We start from the raw sequence: 22,765 nt of genomic DNA, 5'->3' as shown, positions 1-22,765 counted from the left end.
TTTACAAATTACAATTTGACAACAATTCTGATTGTTGACCACAGAACACGAATCACGATTCACGATCAGTTGAATGTTGATTACTGCGGTTGAACTTAGGACTTCAATTTTCATCAACAAAATATGTGCTACAAACTTTTCTCCAAAGTTCTAAAGTTTGTTTGTAGGTACTTTGCTAATGAAAACGACTTTTTAAGTTTTTAACATTGGTTATTGACTTTGCACATTTGACAGTGCGTCTAGTATCTAAACGTAACATTTCTCAATTCTCATTATTATGAAGGAATGATAAAAATATAAGAATCATGAATGACGAATCACATGATTTAGAAGTTTACTACTCATGCTTACAAATACAATAAAAAATTGATCACACTTCTGACTTCACTGAAGTTGATTGAACTGGTTCAGACTTCAGTAATTTTTAGATTTTCAGCAAAAGAACACGTTCACAGAGTGACAGAAAACTTTACACGTTAATCGGCAATCGCGCCTTCGGATAAAATGGATAGAATAATAACCTTAAATGAAGTTGCAAAACATAAAAACCAAAGTAGTGTGTGGATTATTATACACGACAGCGTTTATGATGTTACATCATATTTAGAAGAGGTAATTTTAAATGAGTACAGTTATAAACATGTCAAAATTGTTTTAATATAAGAATTAATACTTTTACATAAAAAGCATTACCGTAAATTTTTACTTAATTTGGGATCTGAATTCTGATTGGTACTCCCAATTAAGATTATTAATATTATTTTTTACAATAAATTACCTGTGAGTAGGAAAGAATTATGATTGCACAAAAAATTTAAATTTCACAGATAACTACCATTTATAATGATCTGCAGAAAGGCACTAATGCTTAAGTTCAACTTAATCTGCAGGCATGTGGGTGATAACCTATCATGAAATGAGCCCACTAATCATCATCATCATACCTAAAAAAGTTCCAGAAAAATAATGTTTTATATATATATACTTATGTATATTTTTTCTGTCAGTATCTGTACCTAGCATGGAACATAGATAATATAATGAATGCATTGCAGCTCAGTAAAACTGTAGTTGTTTCTAATAATTAACTATTATATAGAATTTCAGTGTTTAGGGTTCAGCATCTCTTAAAAGAAAAAAAGGTTTCCATTACTGTATTTAAAGACACAATATTACCTATGTACTTTTAAAATGAATACATTTTTAGATTCAACAAGAGTTAAGGAATTAAAATAAAAAATTAAGTATTATTTTTTTGTTTTTATAACAGACTAGAAATTCTCCTTAGAAGAACAAGTTTTTGCAATGATATGTATTACCAAAAATGAAAGCAAGTAGAAAAATTTACAAATTGCTTTTTATATTTCACTTTTTCCTAACTTATAAGTTACTCAAAATGGTTTCTGTTGACTCCAATGCATAAGTTTATACATCTCTCTAATGACCTTACTTCATTTGAAACCATGACAGTATTTATCCTCAACAAAAAAAGTAAGACTTCTAACAAAAAGTTCAAATATTAGATGAGTTTTCCTCCATGTAAAAATAATAAATAAGAATATTTGGTATTTTCTTTCATTTTTACTAATTTATTTCTATGCAAAGATTGATGATCCTTATCAGCAACAGAGTCCATTGGTCCAATAATACAGGATGTTTTTTTTTGAAAAATTATTTGGATCAATTTCCTTCAAAAGTTCAAGAAATTAAAAAAAACTAAATATGCAGTTATTGGTTTCTTATAATTCGCATAAGGCGGCATGACTTCTTTCACGACTTTTCTCTAAGTCTATAGTTTCCGACTTGGCCATCACCATCCTTCTCAAGAAACCACCCGGTGTATACACAATTTTAAAATTCTTATATAATAATAATAATAAAATTTATTGCCTTGAACTTAAGTTAAGTATACAATATCAGCTTATTACACACATACATTAAGACAAAAGGGAGTAGGCTCAGCTTATGCTGCTTGCTATATATGGTATATGATATACAGATATACTTATGCAAGTAAATCAAACTTCTAAATTAATGAAGAAAAAGATACCTCCGTTTTTGCCGCAAATAACATTTAAAAACAAATTTTGACTCTCTGAAGGGTATCAAAATTTATAGGATATTTTCCATTGACTTAGAACTATGAAATTTGGCAAGTAATATAGTTTTTTATTATTAGATTGATAATCTCAATCATATTTTTATATTTTAGCACCCTGGTGGTTCAGATGTACTATTGGAAGTAGCTGGTAAAGATGGAACTCAAGGTTTTGAAGATATAGCACATAGTGATGATGCAAGGTGATTATGAATTCAAATGTTAATGTATGGGTATAATGAACTTGAGATGGATAAAATGAAAACACACACACACACACACACAAACAAACACACACTCACACCTTGTTCCTGTAGGGGTAGGCAGAGACAATAGAATGCCACCTACTTCTATCCTTACAAACCTCACGCGCTTCCTCTACATTCATTACTAAAATATTAAAATAAAATGAAATGAAAATCTGTGTAGTAATATGGTTTTACTTATGATTTATCGGTGTGGGTACCAACTAGTTTCGGACCAATCGTGAAAAAAGACGTATTACTAAATAAGTAAACAATGTCTTATGATATTTTTAATGATGAAATGAATATGTTAAAATAAAATGTTCATAAAATGAACCTTGTCCAATTTAACATAGAACAGTGACAAGTTTGTGTGAATTTGTTGTATGACAGCTCTACAATAACTCTCCCCTCAAGATTTCACCTAGTATCGGAATACTGGCTTTCTACTTCTCTAACGATGAAGGCCAAGCTAAATTGACCTCGAAAAAACTGTTTGGCATGAATAGAGCACGGTAATACTTCAAGCCAGTCTCCATCTTAATATATATACACGTTGTTTGTCCGCGATGGACTCCGAATTTAGTGACGCACGGTTTGATAGTTCCGCTGTGAAACAATTATAACAACAGGGAGCATTTTTTACGAAATAATTCTTGTTGTTTTGAAATATTATTGGCAAATTCCTATAAAACAGTTTTTTTTTTTATTATCTACAGAACAACGTCTGTAGGGGCAGCTAGTTATATATATATATATTATAGCTGTTTACAAACTGCAGGTCCGGCCACATGCAATATCGCTCTAACCTCTAATCTGGTGCACTCCAATCAGCTCGAACCATTTGACCTGTGAACAGCTAGAGCAAACTCTTCTACCTCATTTATCATGGAGACTGTTCTGAAGAACTGTTTGAACTGATTCCTGCCGCGATTGGTATAGCAGGGTATGTAGGAGACAGTGATCACTAAACATCAGCAGACCCTTTGTCCTGCACTTCCATGAAAAAAAAACAAAATGGGTGCCATCTAATGAAAAAAAGTTAGTTTTTTTATGGAAGAGGAGGACGAACGGACGAATTACAGGAGCGTTGCCGGCGTTTTAGAAAGTATACGCGCTTTTTTTTGATGGTACCCATGTCATGTCATTGTATATTTTTATTGAGAAGAGCGCAAAAAAAGAATGTTGGGAGAGTTTCTTGCGCCGCTTCTTCTCTCTCAGAGCGCCATTTGTTTCCGAAGCGGTAGCAGTATCTAGTAGTTATTAGAAATGACATCAAAAATAATTCTAAAGGAATCAATTTTGAGAAAATAAATGCCTTTTATGCCTTTCATGTTGTCCTAGAAGCACCACACAAAGAAGCTTAATCCACAGTGAAAAAAGTGCTTCTTCCCTTTCTAGCGGGAAAAAATTAAAGTAACTTATTTTAAGTCTGCTGAACTATATTTTTTAATAACATATTATTTCATTTTGTTTATAAAAGTTGTTTAATTGCAGAGAATTGCTGAAAAAATACAAAGTTGGAGTCATAGATCCTACTGAAATACCCACAACCGAGAAACCCAGCATAATAGAATGGTATGTATTTTGTAAACTAACTAGCTGATCTGATTGCAAATATAGATGGATAAAGACTTATATAGATAATATTTAGATAATTTATATGTCTTGATAGAGCCTCTTGCTGCTAGACAACTGATGAAAACAGGCCAGATTTATTACTTTAGTATGCGTGACAAGCTACGACTTACACTCGCGGTTTGTATGTCACTTTGTGTTAGTGTGGGTGCATTGCTCAAACTAGAGGTTAACAGTTAACCTCAATTTTCTTCGACGTCTGACACAGTCTCAGTGGTAGAAACTTTTGAGTTCCTATTTTTTTTATAAAATAAACGAATGATTTGTTCCACAAAATTTACGCGATTGGAACTCTAGCTATCGGTGATAACGCCTCCAGTGGTCTTAACCCAACGAATGTTACCTCTAGGCTGTAGGTACTATATTAGATCGTTCATAAATTCGTTTACGTAGTATACGTTTTTGGAAAAAGGTATAAGAAATAGGTCAATTGCAAACGCAAGCTAGTATTACTTTTTTTGCTATCTGTACGAGTTGAACTGCTGGACAAAGGCCTCCCCCAAAGTTCTCCACGACGGTCGGTCCATCATGTAGAGGGCCTACCAACACTACGTCTTCCGGTACGTGGTCGCCATTCGAGGACTTTACTGCCCCATCGTTCATCTGTCCGTCGAGCTAAGTGCCCTGCCGACTGTCACTTCAGTTTCGTAACCATCTAGGCCATACAGTGACTTGGTTCTCCTACGGATCGCCTCATTTCTAATTCGATCTCGCATAAGATAATAATTATGATGAAAATACAATTTTTGTTCATCAAGTATCAAAGTTACTTCACGAAAGATATCACCGCGTACATTACTAGAAAGCGGAAAAACGCATTCAGGGTGTACACTCAATTAGTCTGACCTTTCTCCGTATTTCCTTCAATCTTTCTTAATTAACTTGTATTGAATGTGCGGCCGCCCTTACGAGAATAAATCAGTTTACATAAATTATATGTAAACTATTCTCTAGCTTGAAGTTATTCTTCTTCAAGACTGTCACATACACTTCTGTCACAATAACAAAATTTAAAACGTCACATCAAATACAAATATGTAAAATTGTAAAATGTTAATTTAAACTTAATTATTTATTACAGCGAACGTCTCTTTATATATCCCAGTTTACATTCATTGACAAGCTGAAGAAAAGACCAAGGTTAATATTTCATACTATTTAAGTAGTTATCGACACTGAATTTGCATTTAACTTACAGGCATTGTGAATTGCTTTTCAAAGGTACTATTGTTTCAAAAAGGGTCTTAAAAATATCCTTTGTTAGGTAATAATCGTTTGTACACGTTCATATTTGAGATGTTCTGTCTTCAGTCACTGCGATATTATGCAAGTGTGTATTAATATAATAACATAACATAATATCGATTGGTATCTGTTATTAAAGATATTAGGAATACCACCACATACTTTAGGTTTTAGAACGCGACGTATATGACCTATATATTGGGTAAGGTTGGACTTAGTATATCGTAGCACGAATTCAGAGGTAAAAATATTGTAGTTAATAGAGCTTTAGTCCACAATTATAATGATACCATTTACGAGATCCTATTACAAGGTAATGCACCGTTTTGAAGAAAATAATGAAAATAATTCTAACCTAAAGCGGAGAAATCACGTAAATAAAACTGTAGATGAGCGCTGTCATGGCGCCGGGAAGCTAAAAACTTTCTAATAACTGTCAACTGTAAATTCATTGAATTCTAGGCGTTTCCCTATCTTTCCTCCCCATAAAAATGTCCAAACTCTTAAAAATGTCATAATTTGAGGTTAGGTTATAATGCTTTTTTCTGTGGAATGGTGCATTACCTTGTAATAAGAGTGGTAGCATTATAATCGTGGATTAAAGCTCTATCAATTAAATTTTTTTTTATCTCATAATTCGTGCTAAGTACCTAACTTAGTATAAGTTTTAACCATTAGGTATATTATGGTCGTATCGGCTTACTTAATTTATTGATATATCTTTTCAAAACAAAGTCATTGCCAAAGCCATATTTTTAAACACCACTCATCCATATAGTTGGGATGATACCCTAGTTTGTGGCGTGTCATGCGAAGGTGGAGTTCGGCGGTAGGAATCAGGTCAAACAGCCCTTCGGAACAATGAAGCGACGTCTCTACGCAACGCCAAGTGATCTAGCCGTTCACAGAACACACTGTATCCACGTAAATTCGAGTAGCTCTGCGTTCAAATGGTTCAGTTGATACTGGGGTGCGTCAACCAGAGTTATCGACACTGAATTTGCATTTAACTTACAGGCATTGTGAATTGCTTTTCAAAGGTACTATTGTTTAAAAAAGAGTCTTAAAAATATCCTTTGTTAGGTAATAATCGTTTGTACACGTTCATATTTGAGATGTTCTGTGTTCAGTCACTGCGATATTATGCAAGTGTGTATTAATATAATAATATAACATAATATCGATTGGTATCTGTTATTAAAGATATTAGGAATACAATCACATACTTTAGGTTTTAGAACGCGACGTATATGACCTATATATTGGGTAGGGTTGGACTTAGTATATCGTATCACGAATTCGGAGGTAAAAATATTGTAGTTGATAGAGCTTTAGTCCACGATTATAATGATACCATTTACGAGATCCTATTACAAGGTAATGCACCGTTTTGAAGAAAATAATTCTAACCTAAAGCGGAGAAATCACGTAAATAAAACTGTAGATGAGCGCTGTCATGGCGCCGGGAAGCTAAAAACTTTCTAATAACTGTCAACTGTAAATTCATTGAATTCTAGGCGTTTCCCTATCTTTCCTCCCCATAAAAATGTCCAAACTCTTAAAAATGTCATAATTTGAGGTTAGGTTATAATGCTTTTTTCTATGGAACGGTGCATTACCTTGTAATAAGAGTGGTAGCATTATAATCGTGGATTAAAGCTCTATCAATTACAATATTTTTTATCTCATAATTCGTGCTAAGTACCTAACTTAGTATAAGTTTTAACCATTAGGTATATTATGGTCGTATCGGCTTACTTAATTTATTGATATATCTTTTCAAAACAAAGTCATTGCCAAAGCCATATTTTTAAACACCACTCATCCATATAGTTGGGATGATACCCTAGTTTGTGGCGTGTCATGCGAAGGTGGAGTTCGGCGGTAGGAATCAGGTCAAACAGCCCTTCGGAACAATGAAGCGACGTCTCTACGCAACGCCAAGTGATCTAGCCGTTCACAGAACACACTGTATCCACGAAAATTCGAGTAGCTCTGCGTTCAAATGGTTCAGTTGATACTGGGGTGCGTCAACCAGAGACAGTGCAAAGTTAGGATATCCCCACCATCTGGATGTGTGGCGGTCCTCCACAGTGCGATTTTCAAGGAGCTTTATTCTACGTACTACAAAGCTGTGGAATGAACTTCCTTGTGCGGTGTTTCCGGGACGATACAACATGGGTACCTCCAAAATAAGCGCGCACTTTCCTTAAAGGCCGGCAACGCTACTGTGATTCGTCTTGTGTTGCAAGAGAATGCGGGCGACAGTGATCACTTAACACCAGGTGACCCATACGCTCTTTTGTCTTCCTTTTCCAAACAAAAAACAGTCCCAATACTATATATGTGGCCGGACCTACGCTTTGTAGAGCGCTAGAATGTCCGGCTTGAAATATTGCCGTGCACTTTTTGTTATATTTATTTTGGCATACATTTGAGCATTACACATTTTTTTTTAAACTCTTTAGGCGCAGTTTCCTTTAAAGTTTAGGTGATGTTTTACTTAAATGTGTCAAGCAGTTTAGAAATTCGTAGATCGCACTGGAAATTATAACTAGAATTAACACAATTCTTTTACCCGCAGTTCCCGTTTTCATCAAGAATGTGCTCGATGTTCCACGAGAAGGTTACCCCTTTTTTCTTACATTACATAGAATTTTACCAGTAGGGGGCTCCTTTGCACAAAGAGCCGGCTAGATTATGGAACCACAACGGCGCCTATTTCTGCCGTGAAGCAGTAATGTGTAAACACTGTGTTTCGGTCTGAAGGGCGCCGTAGCTAGTGAAATTACTGGGCAAATGAGACTTTAAACATCTTATGTCTCAGGGTGCCGAGCGCAATTGTAGTGCCGCTCAGAATTTTTGGGTTTTTTAAGAATCCTGAGCGGCACTTTATTGTAATGGGTACCAATTACCATCAGCTGAACGTCCTGCTCGTCTCGTCCCTTATTTTCATAAAAAAAAACCGAATTTGAATATCGAACTGGCTATTATGTAGTATTTACATCCTCTTTGGAACTGGCCACTGCAAGTTATTGTTTCTTTATTACAAGGCAAAGGGTTCAAGCATATACAGCCAGAACCATAAGTAAAACAAAAAACAAGCCGCGTTTGCAAAGAATTATTAATAAACTCTGGAGTTTATTAAATCAGATGCTTTGGAAGTTTAGACTATTTTATAAAATAAAAGTTCGACTCCGTGGGGGCGGGTGAATCTACAATATTCTTTACTCCTGCGAATTCAAAGGGAACAATTTTTTGCTTTGTTTTAATTGGATGTTTCATGAAATTAAAGATCAGGTTTTAAAATAAATTTAATTAATCGTCGTTTTGTTATGTAGCTGTCAATATGTGGAGGACATGGATAGTAAGGAAAAATCGTGGCGGACTTACGATGGATCCTCCAGGTTAATAAGAACTATTTGTTTTTTTTGTTTATTAATACGCATAGACTTTATTTATTTTCTATGGCAGTGTACGGCCGGTGGAAAATAAAAAATCTGTACACTCTCTTACGTCACACACCCCGAGAGCTGAAAGGAGGTGCGAAGCTATAATTGTACCGAGAGAGAGAAGGTTAATATTTATTTATGTTCTAGCTGATCCAGCAAACGTTGTATTGCCATATAAAGTAATTAAAAAAAAAAAAAAAAATTGGGGTATAAAAAAATTATGCAACCGATTCTCAGACCAGATAAGGATATCGTACTACAATTATTGTATTCGATTGCCATGTTGCAACTCTATTGCGTATCTGTGAATGGATTAGAATAATGTTAAAATCGCGATACAATAAAAAAAAAATTGCAAAAAACAACCGACCTTAAACATTATTTCAAAACAATAGATATAATATGCACTAAAAAGTACAAAAATAATTTGGAATTTTTATACAATCTAATTAATTAATCTAATTCTAGTTACGATTATTGTCATTTTTAGAAAAAAAAAACCGACGAATTGAGAACCTCCTCCTTTTTTGAAGTCTATAAAATAGGTGTTGAATTTTCATAGTAGACGGGCGAACAGTAGAAGTTGTATTTTTTAATGCTGAATCATAATAAAAAAATTGTCAAAAATTGTCAGAAAAATTCTCGGGTCCCGAGAATTTTATATATTAGATAACCAATTATCTTAGATACCTACTGTCGCGATTATTGGTGCGTTAATGATCAAAAACAAATTAATCAATTTTTTATAATAAAGTGATATCCCTCAGATCTAGGCTTAAATTATACAAATTTTGTAATCAAAATTCATGAACGATGCGGTAATCGAACCCGCGACATCTCGGGTTCCGTCTGAGCGCTCTTTCCAACTGAGCAAAATCGTTCGAGTACGCATGGATTGTGGTATATCTTGTTCTTGCCGTGAAACGTAATTCTTAAGGCCATAGGAATGCTGTTTACTTATCTGATAATTATTTAACTAACAGATAAGTCGTATGAGGAGCTAGTTAATATTTGATCTAAATTTAAAACATTCACGGCCTTCCAAATAAAATTGGCATAAAGTTATAACTAATCATAAACCAAGAAAATGCAAAATGTTTGCAATTAGACATTTTGCTTACGATTGGTTTATTCGGACGTATAACGTTTCCCGCGTTTATTTGCAAGGCTGCTTGTCACTCGGAAAACTTCAGAATTATCATTGTATTGACATTGTTATCAAAGATATTGTAAACATTTTGTTTATTCTTTGTTTATGCTTAGTTATATTTTTATACCCAGTTTATTTGTAAGGCCGGCAGAGGTCGAGTCGATTTTGTAAAAACTATATGATGCCTTTGAAACCGGAGATATTGTACATTTACGGCCGTTCCCAGTATTCAGTCTATCTCTTACTTGAAATAAAAATCGTAACTATCGTTGGCTTTTCTGTCCCAATAAACTTACCGACGCTAACTCAAGGTAAGTTATGAGTATGGAAATTGTAATTCACGCGTCCCAATATAAGGCGATAAGAATGACTTATCGGGTATATTGGGATAGCTTCAGATTATTGACGGCTAATTACTGACAGTAGAAGGTAGTAATTTATATCTGTAGATAGTATATTGGGAACGGACGTTAGTGGATGATTTTACCAAGTAAAATCAACAGGTTATTTAATTGCACTTGGCTGTAATTTCCTGAATTAGCAGATAATATATTTATGTCAATACTACCCGCACTTTGTCTTGACTTGTTGTTTCAAAGAATGTCGTGATAAGCTTTGATTAACATTTCCTTATATAAAGCCCATCACGTGCCACTGTTATCGAGTTCAATGAGTTTAAGCGTAGTCGTAGGAATACATCTTGAAAGTACATCATCATACCAGTGGGAGGGTCCTTTGCACAGGAAGCCGGCTAGATTATGGGTACTACAACGGCGCCTATTTCTGCCGTGAAGCAATTATGTGTGAACATTATTGTGTTTCGATGTGAAGGGCGCCGTAGCTAGTGAAATTACTGGGCAAATGAGACTTAACATCTTATGTCTCAAGGTGACGAGCGCAATAGTAGTGCCGCTTAGAATTTTTGGGTTTTTCAAGAATCCTGAGCGGCACTGCATTGTAATGGGTAGGGCGTATCAATTACCATCATCTGAACGTCCTGTTCGTCTCGTAACTTATTTTTATAAAAAAATTGCTTAATATACTGGAGAATTTGACATTGCGATCACCATGGGACGATATATCTATGTTATAATATATATCTTATTTTTTGTCAACCGAAATTAATATATTTCATTTATTTTTAAGACGACCTCCCAGCCGGCCTTGTGAAGGGTAATTACATTTTGTTAATGTGTAATTTTAATTAGAGTATTAGGTTTGTACCAAATCTAGCCGTACTTAATTTTATTATGAATATTGTATAATTGATCAAATTTGATTAGATAAGTAGGTAGTCATCTACGTAGATCCATGAATGACATCATCGAAAATTGATAGAGGTAACAAGACTCTCTTTGGCACTGATATAAATTATTAATAATTGACAGTATTTGAAGTTATACTTCTTTAGGCGTGTTGCACGCGCATTACTTTAAGTAACTGATTGAAGTTGGTTCACGGCGTCATTCAGTTTTATTCTCGAGTAGGTACAGCTGTTTTAGTAATTCTTTTATTTTTCGTCATTTCACATATTGGCTAAGCATGATAGCAAATTGTGTGATATTCAGTCACACGACAGAAGTGTAAATTCGAGGTAAGACCAATAGTACGAAATAAAACTGTTCTTCATTCATAAAGTTATAATTATGTGTAAACTGCTCGTAAATTTTATGCTACTAGAACTAGCGTTCCTTAAAGTATCTTATTACACTCAAAATAAAGTGCTAATAACGTCCAAAATATCAAAACTTCTACTACAAATGTTGTTATATCAATTAAGTTTAATTTCTTTTAGGTTATTCAAATTCTATTATTCTAAATAGCCTTACCAAAACTCTTTCTATCTTAACAAAATCGCTTTGCACTGCAATATATTCCATGAGGCAGGCTCGATTAATTAATGTTCTCTTTCCTACTTAGAAATACGGGTTCACAGCACAATACTCTGAATTACTTTGGTCTGCAAATAATGAGACTTACGTAGTAGAAACTTTAAAGTAGTATCTGAGTAATCATTTACCCCCTTATTCATAATAGTCTGCTAACTTAAAGTATTGCTAATTCTCACTCTGTCTTCTTCTATTGACCTAAGTCAGAATGAGAAAAAAACACTCCTTAGCGGCTGTTTAAAGTTAGCGGACCATTATGAATAAGGGGGTGAAAGTATAACCCTTATTTAAGTATATCAAACCTTATTTAGGCTATGATTTTTATGATGCTTGTAATCAACTTAAATACAGCTTAAAACTCATATTTTGTTGAATATTGTAGCTTTTAGATTATATTGGATCCAGTATACTAATACAGCTTAATGCTTTGGCATTGCGTATAGACGTCGCTTACGTCGATACTATAGATCGTATCTGTCACGAGGTTTGTTCCAAATAGATATTAACCTGGTTTCTACGGTTTCCATCATCGCAATACACGCTACCAAAATAATAATAATTATCCTAACTATTGGATGTGTGATGTAAAACCAAACTTTCTGTCTAATCAAAAGTATCTCTGCTTAGTTTCCAGGTCGATACACCATATTGTGTAACGGTCATCATGGCTCTTGTGATTTCTCTGGAGTTTATAAATTACTACACCATTTTATCTGAGACATTAATTTCCTTAAGAAATTATGAATATCAAAGTCGTTGTTGTTAGCTACATAAAAAAATTTTGAAATGTAGATCTTTGCGTTAGCGTTGTGTTATACATTGTAATTATAATTTAAAAAAATTATTATTAATTTTTATTTTAATTAAACATATTTTTTGTTTCAGTTCAAAACTCAAATGGGCAGTAATAGCATTAGCCGGTGCAGTTGTTATAGGTTTCGCAATGCACAGATATTTGTCTAAATAGAAGATGTAAGAAGAAACATGGGTCCATTGAAGATGAATGCTAACCCAAAAGAGAAGCTAAATAATAGAACTCAAACAAAACAAGCGCTTAAAAATAATAGGGTCTTACTTCACATATGCATTTTACAAAGTTGGCTAAGTCAAAATAAACAATAATAGCAATAAAATGTACTTTTACAAGCACACAACATATTTTGTTGTCTATTTATAATTATAGAACTGTATCTTGTTTGCATATTGTATAGATTCTTAAAACTGCTTTTACCCTATTATGGGTACTTCCCAGGGTATAAGTCTGAGTCCTGTGATATAATAGTATGTTATAGCTAATTATAAATTAAATCAAGTTCGATTTAGCTATTGTATAATGTAGCAGGGCCATGATGTTTCAGTACAAAATTGGAATGTAAAATTATATTACCGTACGTAATCGATACAGAAATAGGCTCTCGTGTATTTATGTCTAAGCTATTATTCTCACAGGTTTGCTAAACATTTCCAATAGATAGATGCCTCAATATCTACCTGATTCGTTGTGATATTTTGCAATAATAGTTATGTACGAATATTTATAAATTTATTTATAATAAACAAAGTATAACATGCATGTTTGTTTTATCACTGGCAAAAAATGATTTAAGGCATGTTAACGATAAATTTTTTAACAAATTTAAACTCGTCATAAAAGTCTATTTTTGTTTATTGCTTTATTAATAAATACTCAATATGACTAGTAGCAGTGCTATTATATACATGATAATATGAGAAGTAAGCGTAGGTGCTGCTGAAAATACTCCAAGTTTCGCTGCGTAAGAAATGACGTAAAAAACATAGTTTTGTTCGTGGACTGTGTGGAATAGATGGGCATGTGGTCCTGAAATATACAGAAAAAAGATATTAATTAAAAAAGTACAGATATGAAAATATTGTAACGGGTACTAATTTGGAACTTTGTAAATAAAATATATGAAGCAAATAGGCAAAAGGCTCGCATGAGGACTTGATGAAGCAACAGGCCAGACATACGCTACAGCCCACAGCAGAGGTCAAGAGATTCGTTGCCGGCCTTTAAAGGCAGTATGCTCTAAACTTGAATGTCCCACAGTTATGTCGGCTTTCAAAAACTTGCAATTCGCATTTAGTGCGGTTTTTCTGTCACGCGGAATTTGCGTACGGATCTGGTCCACCCGCATCCTGTTATTTTATATAGGTATGTGTTTCCAACCACGCGTGCTGCACGCACGTAGAACGTAGGCAGGACGTTTTGCCTTGCCTGTTGGCTGAAGCTTTCATAGTAAATGTATGCGGACTAGCTTTGCATACGGATGGAAATCCGCGTGACAGGAAAACCGCCCTTAATGTACCTACTACCCGGTTACATATCTCTGGACCTGACGTTGATGACGTCAAATCGTCGCTTTGTTACGGTATGCAATACAATCATCACTAGGATATTATTATTAATAAATAAACAACGCTTTATTTTTAAAGTAAAACTTTTATTACATCGTTTTAAACAATTTCGTCTGTGTTGCATGTCGCGTGACGGTCGGGTGGCGCCTATAGATCGCAGCAGCTGACCGTGTAGACTGTAGTGTATAGACTATTACTCATTTGTGCCAGTGCTCCACGCTATTTTGTTTGTTTTTGTCAGTGTTTAATGTAAATATTATACCAAAAAATTTTTGTTAAATGTCTATAATGTGAAAAAAATTTTCACTTTTACTGTGGTTTCATAAAACAATACAATCCTTTAGTATTACATATTGATGTAGGTAGGTATGGTGTTGTGTTGTGATGCTGGTTATTATAATAATGATGTAAAATCAATGAAAGAATCAGGGTTAAGTAAAAAAAGTATTGATTTTTCTGGAAGTACTATTATAGCAACACAGAACAACAGAACCAACAAAGCGCAAACCGTACTGACGCAATAGGAAGTGCTGGGGGTGACAGGGGAACGGGAGGGGGCTTCACGTTCCAGCGAGGTCCAGAGATATTGTGGCCGTGTAGTAATATAAGTTTTCCAAGCAGAATGTACTGACCTTTGGCATAAATGGTAACATCGCCTCCTCCGTGACTATTCTCGTCAAGTGGTATAGCCGCAATTTGCTCGTACGTAAAGCTTGTGGTGTCTTCTTGATCTGGACTTCGTCTGACCAATGTGGCCTTATTGTCAATCTCGCGGACATCATATTTGATGGAGCCAGGGCCTCCGGTACCGTACGCAATGGCTGTGTAGTTTATACCATCATGTTTGGACGGACCTATAACACCTAAAAATAACAATATTTGTGACTGCATTAGCTTTAGATTTCGATGTTCGGGTCACATTACAACTTGGGTCGTTTTTAAGCCTGGTTGTGAAGTGAAAGGTAACCTAATTTTTTCCTCGTACTTCTCGTCCAAATGAAGTTCAGCAATAACAAACTGAAATGTTAAAGTACCGGTTAAGTAAAAAATGAGTTGCATCATTTGACATTTTTTAAATGACATCATAACTTAAACTGTAACCGTCCATTCTTCGCCAGTTAAAATTATTGTTAATAACTAAATAGCGACCTGTCAAAAGTTTCAAATAAGTATTCGATTCGATATTGACTTGATATTTCACTTTTTAGCCTTAACTATACCATATACCAAGGAATATGCCAAGGAATACGATGGTGCAACACATTCCACAGTCTATGTTAATGTCAGTGTTACTGTTAACGTTAAATTTGACTTAAACCTTAACTATAGCAGCTAATATTATGATGCAACCCAGCCTTAACAATAGATACCATGCAGTCGAATCTTGTACTTAGGATCAATCAAACAAACCTCACCAAATATATCACTCCCCCTTTCAGGATAACCGTTGATGGTCATGGTATGAGTATGATCTGCAGTTACAACGATCAAAGTGTCCTTATCATCAGTCATGTTCACTGCTACCTTTACAGCTTCCTCCATGGCAGCTGACTCGTCTACTGCCGTTCTGGCTCGGCCCCTGTGGTGGCCCATATCTATGTTGCCGCCTTCAACCTACAAATCAATAAAGAATCTATATATATATACCTATATATAAGAGATTTGCACGTACAAAGTCACTCATCACGATATCTCTGGAACCATTAGAGCTAAGACTTGAAATTTGGTAGGAATATTCCTTTCACCGAGTAGAGGTCAGCTAAGAACGGATTTTACGAAATTCCACCTGCACGAGGTTTTTGTTATAATGAACAGAACAACGTCTGTCGGGTCAGCTATTACAGAATAAATTAAAACGTTGTTTTGGCGGTGAAGGATTTCACTACAGAGGACAAAAACTTGCGCTCTGCCTTTTGAAAACCTGCGAGCATAATTGTAGGTTTTATAAGCATAGTGCAAAATTGGTAAAAGTAACAAAAAACATATTTTTTTCTTTTAGTTTAATAATCATACATTAAAAAAATATGTGTATAAAAAACGTTGAAGATATTTATTGTTTTGGAGAAAAATATTATTAGTTTTAAAATTAGACCTGCTCTCGGGTATAGGATTTCCATAAACGGAGAAATTGATTCCAGATTTATTCTGTTCATAAAAAACATTGTTGGCGACATTGCGTGATAATACGGAGCTCTTTTATCAAAATCGAAAGCCGAAGTTTCGGTCCGAAACGAAAGAACGATGAACTTCGAATCAAATCCTATTACCAGAGTTTTTCCGATTCGAATACTGCGGACGGGTATCCTTTAGAACCATAGACATACCCATAAAGTGAAGTTGTAGTTACGATGATAATAATGTCAAACAAAGAAAAGTAAATGTCAAGTAGGAATAGTCAAAGTCAAAAAATCTTTATTCACTGTAAAACTTTATAAGTTATTTAGTGCAAGTCAGGATGAAGTACAAAAGTTACAATAGCATTCAAATGAGTATAACAATATTCATTAATAAAATTTAGAATATCAATTCCAACTATCTTTATCATTCAAATAATCTTTCACATTATAATAGGCCTTAGATGTTAATTTATTTTTTACGATACATTTAAATTTTTTAATAGGTAATATTTTAATTTCATTTGGGAGTTTATTATAAAATATAACACAATCCACTTTAAAAGATTTAGCAGTTTTACCGAGCCTAGTAGATAAACGAAAGGCAAAATTTTTAATCGCGAACTTCGTATCGATGTTCGGATTCGAAACACTTTTGTAATAAGAAAATGGAGGATACGCCTACCGAAACTTCGTATTTCGATTTAGGTAATAGAGTTCCTGTCGTCATAATATTATTTTTTCGATTTTTTTACTACGAGTCATTGGCTTATATGTATGATAACATATATTATCATTCATAGGTGTGTATACTTGAAAAATCATATGTTTATGCGGTTCTTATGGTGTTTATTATATGGCCTGTAGTGTTTCAAAATAAGTTACCATTAGGAAGAAGCCCTTTTCACCCTTTTGCAACACTTTGATTGCCGCCTCGGTCATTTCAGCGATGGATGGAGAACCCTCTGGCCCTGTTTGTCTTTCAAATTCGTACGGTAAGTGGGCGTTCGAAAAAATCCCTGGAAAAAAAAAAGCCTGCGTATTTTATGCTTATTATTATTTGGCTCAGATAAGAATATGTTGACTTTATTAAACATCGGTATTTCGTTGCAGTACAACTGATATTACATAAAATAAACTATTTATTTGTTAACCTATAAAGTTTATAAATGAAGTATACTAAACTACCTGAAATGTCACGAATTCGGCTAGTGAAGTATTCGTTGGACGCTTATCTATCACTTAGGATAATTATCTTTTGAAAAGTGTATATCTTACCTAAAAGATAATCTGTTTCTGAACCAACACTCTCCAGTTCGCCTGTAGTCGACACCACTTTATAATTTAGATTTCTGGTTTGTTTATTCTTTATGTACTCCTGGATAAGGTTTCTTCCATCACGCCTGGAGCAAGCCCATGCGCTGATAGGATCAGATGGAGTCCCAGTTGCGTTTTGTATTAAGCTCTGTCTACCGCCACCAAGAATCACCTGTGTGGTATTTTTGACATCAATATGGCATTGTACAAATTTATGTCATTGAAAACAAAAAAAATATATTTTTTTAAACTTTTATCTTTGCATTCATTATGACGGTATATGTAATTTTTGTCTTATAGTAATAATTATGACTCACGATATAATTTACTAATTTGAAGCCGATATTGCAACAAATAGACCCGAAAGTAATGACGTCGTCAGTAGTGTAAGTCGTGAATTGGGAAATCAAAAAACCAAAACGAATTAGACGTCACGTGGATAGATTGATGTACTCTCGCCGCCTCCGCAGTTCCGCCTTGACCACAAATCATGCGATCGAAATATCGATTTCAAATTAATGAAATATATATCGTGAGTTCCCGTCGTAATATTACTTTAAAATAAAAATTATTTAATCAAATATATGATTCTACTACATGACCTTGGAATAATCGTTAGTGTATTTTTTTTAAATATTAAGTAATTATTTGACAAACAAAATAAACATATATTTATTAGATTATGTCGTAACTAAACAATTAAAATGACAACTATATAATATAATTAGACTACGTAGTCGGAATAGAGAATACTCAACTATCTAAAACCTACATGAAGATCCCGCCCTGGCCAATCTTCAACCAGCTGCCTGCCGATATCCTTACAGTCCTCGGCTCCGAGTGGAATGGCAGCGTCACACTCCCACTGCCTCGCAGCGCTGTGAGCGTACATCGGGCTCGGCGTCGCGTGGGTCACTCGCATTGTTGTTACGAAACCTTTAAACATTTACTCGAGCTTGTCAAACTAGATTTTTAATTTTTATAGACAGGAAAACCTACACAAAAAATGTATGGGTCATTTAATAGTAGACATTTTCTAGAACAAAAGTAAAAAAGGTGCATATTGATCAGCAGCGGTGGAGAAAAGTTATAAAGGTTTTAGGATATGTTAATATAGTTAAGTTCGATTTGTAAATAAATTATATTTTTTTAAGGTACCCATGTCATACCGTCCCGGTAACAATGCTCAAGGAAGCTCGGGATTCCTGCAGATCAATCAACTGCAGACAGTTGATTCTACAAAGTGGATGAGCAAGGCAAAAAGTTTTTTTTGCAAATCGTGGCTGTGGTCATTGAATTGCCAAGAAATCAAAACTTTACAGGCTTCTATACATTTGCGTAGATAACGTTGTCAGGACTTGTACTGGGTAAATTATGAATTTTATTGATTGATATTAGAAACCGATAATCAACATAAAAAAATCTATATTATTATAATAAATCTACTATCTTGATTTTTCATCACTTTTTGCTTTTTCAGATATCGCGCGAGTTGAATGCAGTCGGGGCCTGAGGTGAAGAGCGGGAGCATCTCTCCCCGCTGTCCACACGCCTCCCCTCGCGCGCCTGCAGTGTAGTGCTGTGCCGTCGCTGTCAGTTATTACTCTTAACGTGTTATCGCATTAATTCTAGAGCTGCGATCTCGTGCTATTTTTTTGATTTTAATAATGACTGATACGAGTCCATCAGATTTCGTTCCAAAAAAACGAGTATATTGTATTACATCGCCATGCACGAGCAATGACGAAAAGTTTTCATCGTTTTATCACAGTGTAAAGTGGTTAACTTAAGGCATCTTTTAAATTTATCGACACATCAGAGACACATCCTGAACTCTGCATTCAACTCGCGCGATATCTGTAACTATGGGTTTCGGTTTGTGAGATACAATCCTCTGACAGACAAATAGAATTAATAATCGTTTGGGTACGGAAGTCTCAAAATGTGTTTGAATACCTGCTCGCTTCCCGGCTTTTAGTGCCAAAGCCGCCAATGATTCGACCCTCGCGTCAGGGTCTAGAGATGCTGAACAGTTTCCTCGGGCGACAGTCGCGTCTACTCCGACGGTATTGTAATTAGCTTTCACGCCCGTAAGCAGAGCTGTGGATGTTGACGCCGAGTCTGGGACCATCTTGTCAGCGCAGTATGTCTATAAGCGCAAACTAGTTACGGTAAGTTCGGACATTGACTTACCTACTATAAACTAGACTGCTTATTAAAAGGTTATCAAAAATGTCCGAGCAGCGTTGTATATACGTAAACAAACAACAACTATTATTAATGCATTTATTTATACAGAAATAAAAAAAAATCTACTAGAACGAGGAACGTAAAACGAAACACCTTAAAATATATAATATTATAATAATTAAAATATATTATTGAAAGGAGTTCCTTTTGGCAAGGTTCCGAAGATACTGGCAGCGTTCCCCATTTGAATAGCTGGACTAATTCTGTGTCTGAGGTCAGCCAGATCTTCGGTCTCCTGTGATGTCGACTAACTAACACTAACTTTATATATTGATAACATTCATTCAAATGAACACCTTATTTGTGGCAGAAATGTTCAGTCTACTGTGTACGCTCATAAGTAGCTCATTGATGAAAAGTATGCGAACGTCTCATTCGCACATTTCGTCGGCGATATTTTTTTAAAATTGAAATGTAATTATTTAGCAAATGATTTAAAACGTCAAGCTATGTAGTTACATACTTTTGTTAATTTTAAGGGTAACCCTTACCCGAAATACGACACTCCATCCTTTTTAGGATTGGATATGCTGTTATTTGGACAATTTTTCACTGAACACTTTGCCATTGCGTGGCGTTGTATTCAAAGCGCGGTGGAAATACATCTGAACGAAAACTTCCTGATAGACGCGTTTTTAGAGTTTTGCTTCAGACAGTTTTTGAGCGTGATTGTGAGTCTAATTGTTTATTGTACGTCGATGGGTTCGGAATATATTTTAAACCTTAAGTAAATGATTCGACTAGGTTACTACCACTTCCTTTGAATTCGCTCCTTGCATCGTAGTTAGGAGTTAGTACACTAATTTAAACTTACAGCTTAATACATATCGTACCTATATCAGAATTATTATTGATATTTCAAATTAAAATATGTTTGCATTTAAATTGATTTATCACAATCAATATGTCACTAACTGAAAGACAGACCAGACAATCCATTTAAAAAGATTGCCCCAACGGAATTCAGAAATTCAGATTTACACTTGTTACACTACATTGAAAATTTGTGCACAATATCGGGCTGGTCTGAGAATCGGCCAACATCTATTTTTCATATCCCTAAATGGTAAGGGTACCCCTAAAAATTTATTTTTTTGACATTTTTTTTTTATTTTTATTCTATTATTATTTGTATTCAGCATTAAAAATTACATACAACTTCAAATTTTCAGCCATCTACGATCAACACCTATTTTGTATCGCGATTTTTATATTATTCTGTTCCATCCACAGATTCGCAATAGGGTAGATTTTATGTACGATATATTTGGTAGGTCTGAGAATAAATCGACATCAATTTTTTAAACCACAAAAAAATTTAATTATTGAAAATCTTTTTTTTACGTTATATGGCAATACAACGTTTACTAGGTCACCTAGTAATATTATATAGGTTGATATCAACCAACCTTCAACATTCCCATGTGTGGAAACAACTCGTAAGCCAGTCGATGAGTCTCTCCTCCCTTATGTATCCTGGTAGCTGTGACAGTATTGGGGCCCATTCCATCCCCGATGAAGAGAATCACATTCTTCGCTACTCCCAGATTCCATTTCACTTGCAGAGCTTCCTCTAGCTCAGCAGCAGCCAAATCTTTCCAATATTGCTGATCTGTAAGTTTTTATGTTATATTAATTTTAATGTAACTTCCTAGGTTCTCTCCTCGACTTTGTACGCGTTAAACTCATGTCGCGCATCCGAAAAACTTGAATATATGTAGCAATTAAGCAATATACAACCTTATATTATTGGTATTAAGATAACTGGGAGAGTGTCTTGTGCCGTTTCTTCTCTTCCAGACCGCCATTTATTTCTGAAGCTGTCGTGATTTCTTTGGCAAAATATTTGAATAAAAAACATGTCAAAAAAAAAGAACCTCATCTGACAATTAATGTTTACATATTACAATCTACCCATCTTATTTTAGTACACACCGTCAAAAGGCATAGCATCCACAGTAACGCAATAAATTAAAAAAAATATGCTAAGGTACATCTAAGAGTTCAAACATGGAACTCATTCTAACAATTGTTATTAATACGGTCAATATAAGTTAATATTCTGAGATCTCCAACATCGACCATGCCATAAAATTTATATTAGATATCTGTCACTTAACGTTAACAAAACCAGCGCTTCGTTATCGGGAATCAGGATCATATTATAAAACCACCTTGTTGATGTAATAAATACTTAGCAAAATTAAATAAATCGAGAAGAATTAAAAATATGCCTTGGAGAGTTTTAGGATACATAGCAAATAAATATATCCTTAGTCATTTATACATGTACAATAATTATTATCTCTACGTGAATGATTTGTTAAATAATTTTTTAATCATCACTAAAAGTAACTCTGATAAGCTACTTACTCTACATAATAATTATGGTGCTCTTGTAGAGCTAAGCCTCTGCAACATAGCGGACTTCATTCATAGGAATTCAAGCTCCAGCAAAAGTTTTTTAAAAAACTATAAAGTTATCAACAATGTTACTTACCTTTTCGTAATGAACACTGCACGCACAGGAAATTAAAAAACAAAACTATATCCAACCTTACTCGCATTATTTCCACTACTGTCGAGTGTCGAGCGTCGAAGTGTCAATTATGAAAAACTTTTGTGTTTTGTATATCGAACATATGTTCGAAATGACATTGGCAGTCATTTGTCATTCATGAAAGATGACAATTCATTGACGTTACATTTTTCAAAGCGGGCTCGTCACAGATTACACAAACACAGTATAAGAAACGTCAGTAACATAATATTGTTACCATAGACACAATATACGAGCGCACAGACAAACAAAGTGTGCAAAGATGAAGAATATCTCTAAGGGAGATACAACAAGATAGAAAAAGGAAGCTAATCTATTTCTATTGTAACCGATTCTTATTGACAAGTCGTAAACAGTCAGCCACGCTTGGAATTAGCTTCTTCAACATCATAATTTTGATATACTAGCGAATAGACCTGACAGCCCTA

At 34.6% G+C, this 22,765-nt stretch overlaps 2 protein-coding genes across 2 annotated transcripts; one reads left to right on the top strand and one right to left on the bottom strand.

The window, feature by feature from the left end:
* The first annotated feature begins 38 nt into the window (after window positions 1–38).
* On the top strand, window positions 39–13,288 carry LOC126964624 (cytochrome b5-like). Its single transcript, XM_050807812.1, has 4 exons — window positions 39–612; window positions 2,213–2,301; window positions 3,841–3,921; window positions 12,603–13,288. Exons 1-4 carry the CDS (start codon window positions 505–507, stop codon window positions 12,682–12,684), a joined length of 360 nt encoding a protein of 119 aa, XP_050663769.1. The 5' UTR covers window positions 39–504; the 3' UTR covers window positions 12,685–13,288.
* A 77-nt stretch (window positions 13,289–13,365) lies between these two features.
* Window positions 13,366–22,389, bottom strand: LOC126964622 (alkaline phosphatase). Its single transcript, XM_050807806.1, has 9 exons — window positions 22,278–22,389; window positions 21,187–21,389; window positions 19,484–19,676; window positions 18,300–18,463; window positions 17,489–17,699; window positions 17,096–17,229; window positions 15,512–15,710; window positions 14,729–14,959; window positions 13,366–13,557 (listed from the first exon to the last, which is right to left on the bottom strand). Exons 1-9 carry the CDS (start codon window positions 22,342–22,344, stop codon window positions 13,394–13,396), a joined length of 1,566 nt encoding a protein of 521 aa, XP_050663763.1. The 5' UTR covers window positions 22,345–22,389; the 3' UTR covers window positions 13,366–13,393.
* Between the last annotated feature and the right edge of the window lie 376 nt (window positions 22,390–22,765).

The sequence above is a fragment of the Leptidea sinapis genome, chromosome 5 (assembly GCF_905404315.1).
Source record: "Leptidea sinapis chromosome 5, ilLepSina1.1, whole genome shotgun sequence".
Taxonomy (NCBI): Eukaryota; Metazoa; Arthropoda; class Insecta; order Lepidoptera; family Pieridae; genus Leptidea; species Leptidea sinapis.
This window is presented reverse-complemented; position numbering and strand designations above follow the sequence as displayed.

Excerpts from the sequence above, each read along its gene's own strand:
- LOC126964624 (XM_050807812.1), top strand. The coding sequence starts at position 505 with ATGGATAGAATAATAACCTTAAATGAAGTTGCAAAACATAAAAACCAA. Across the intron at positions 613-2,212 it reads TTACATCATATTTAGAAGAG|CACCCTGGTGGTTCAGATGT; the intron begins GTAATTTTAAAT and ends TTTATATTTTAG. Across the intron at positions 3,922-12,602 it reads AAACCCAGCATAATAGAATG|TTCAAAACTCAAATGGGCAG; the intron begins GTATGTATTTTG and ends TTTTTGTTTCAG.
- LOC126964622 (XM_050807806.1), bottom strand. The coding sequence starts at position 22,344 with ATGCGAGTAAGGTTGGATATAGTTTTGTTTTTTAATTTCCTGTGCGTG. Across the intron at positions 19,677-21,186 it reads CACACATGGGAATGTTGAAG|ACATACTGCGCTGACAAGAT; the intron begins GTTGGTTGATAT and ends TTGCGCTTATAG. Across the intron at positions 13,558-14,728 it reads TGTTACCATTTATGCCAAAG|GACCACATGCCCATCTATTC; the intron begins GTCAGTACATTC and ends TGTATATTTCAG.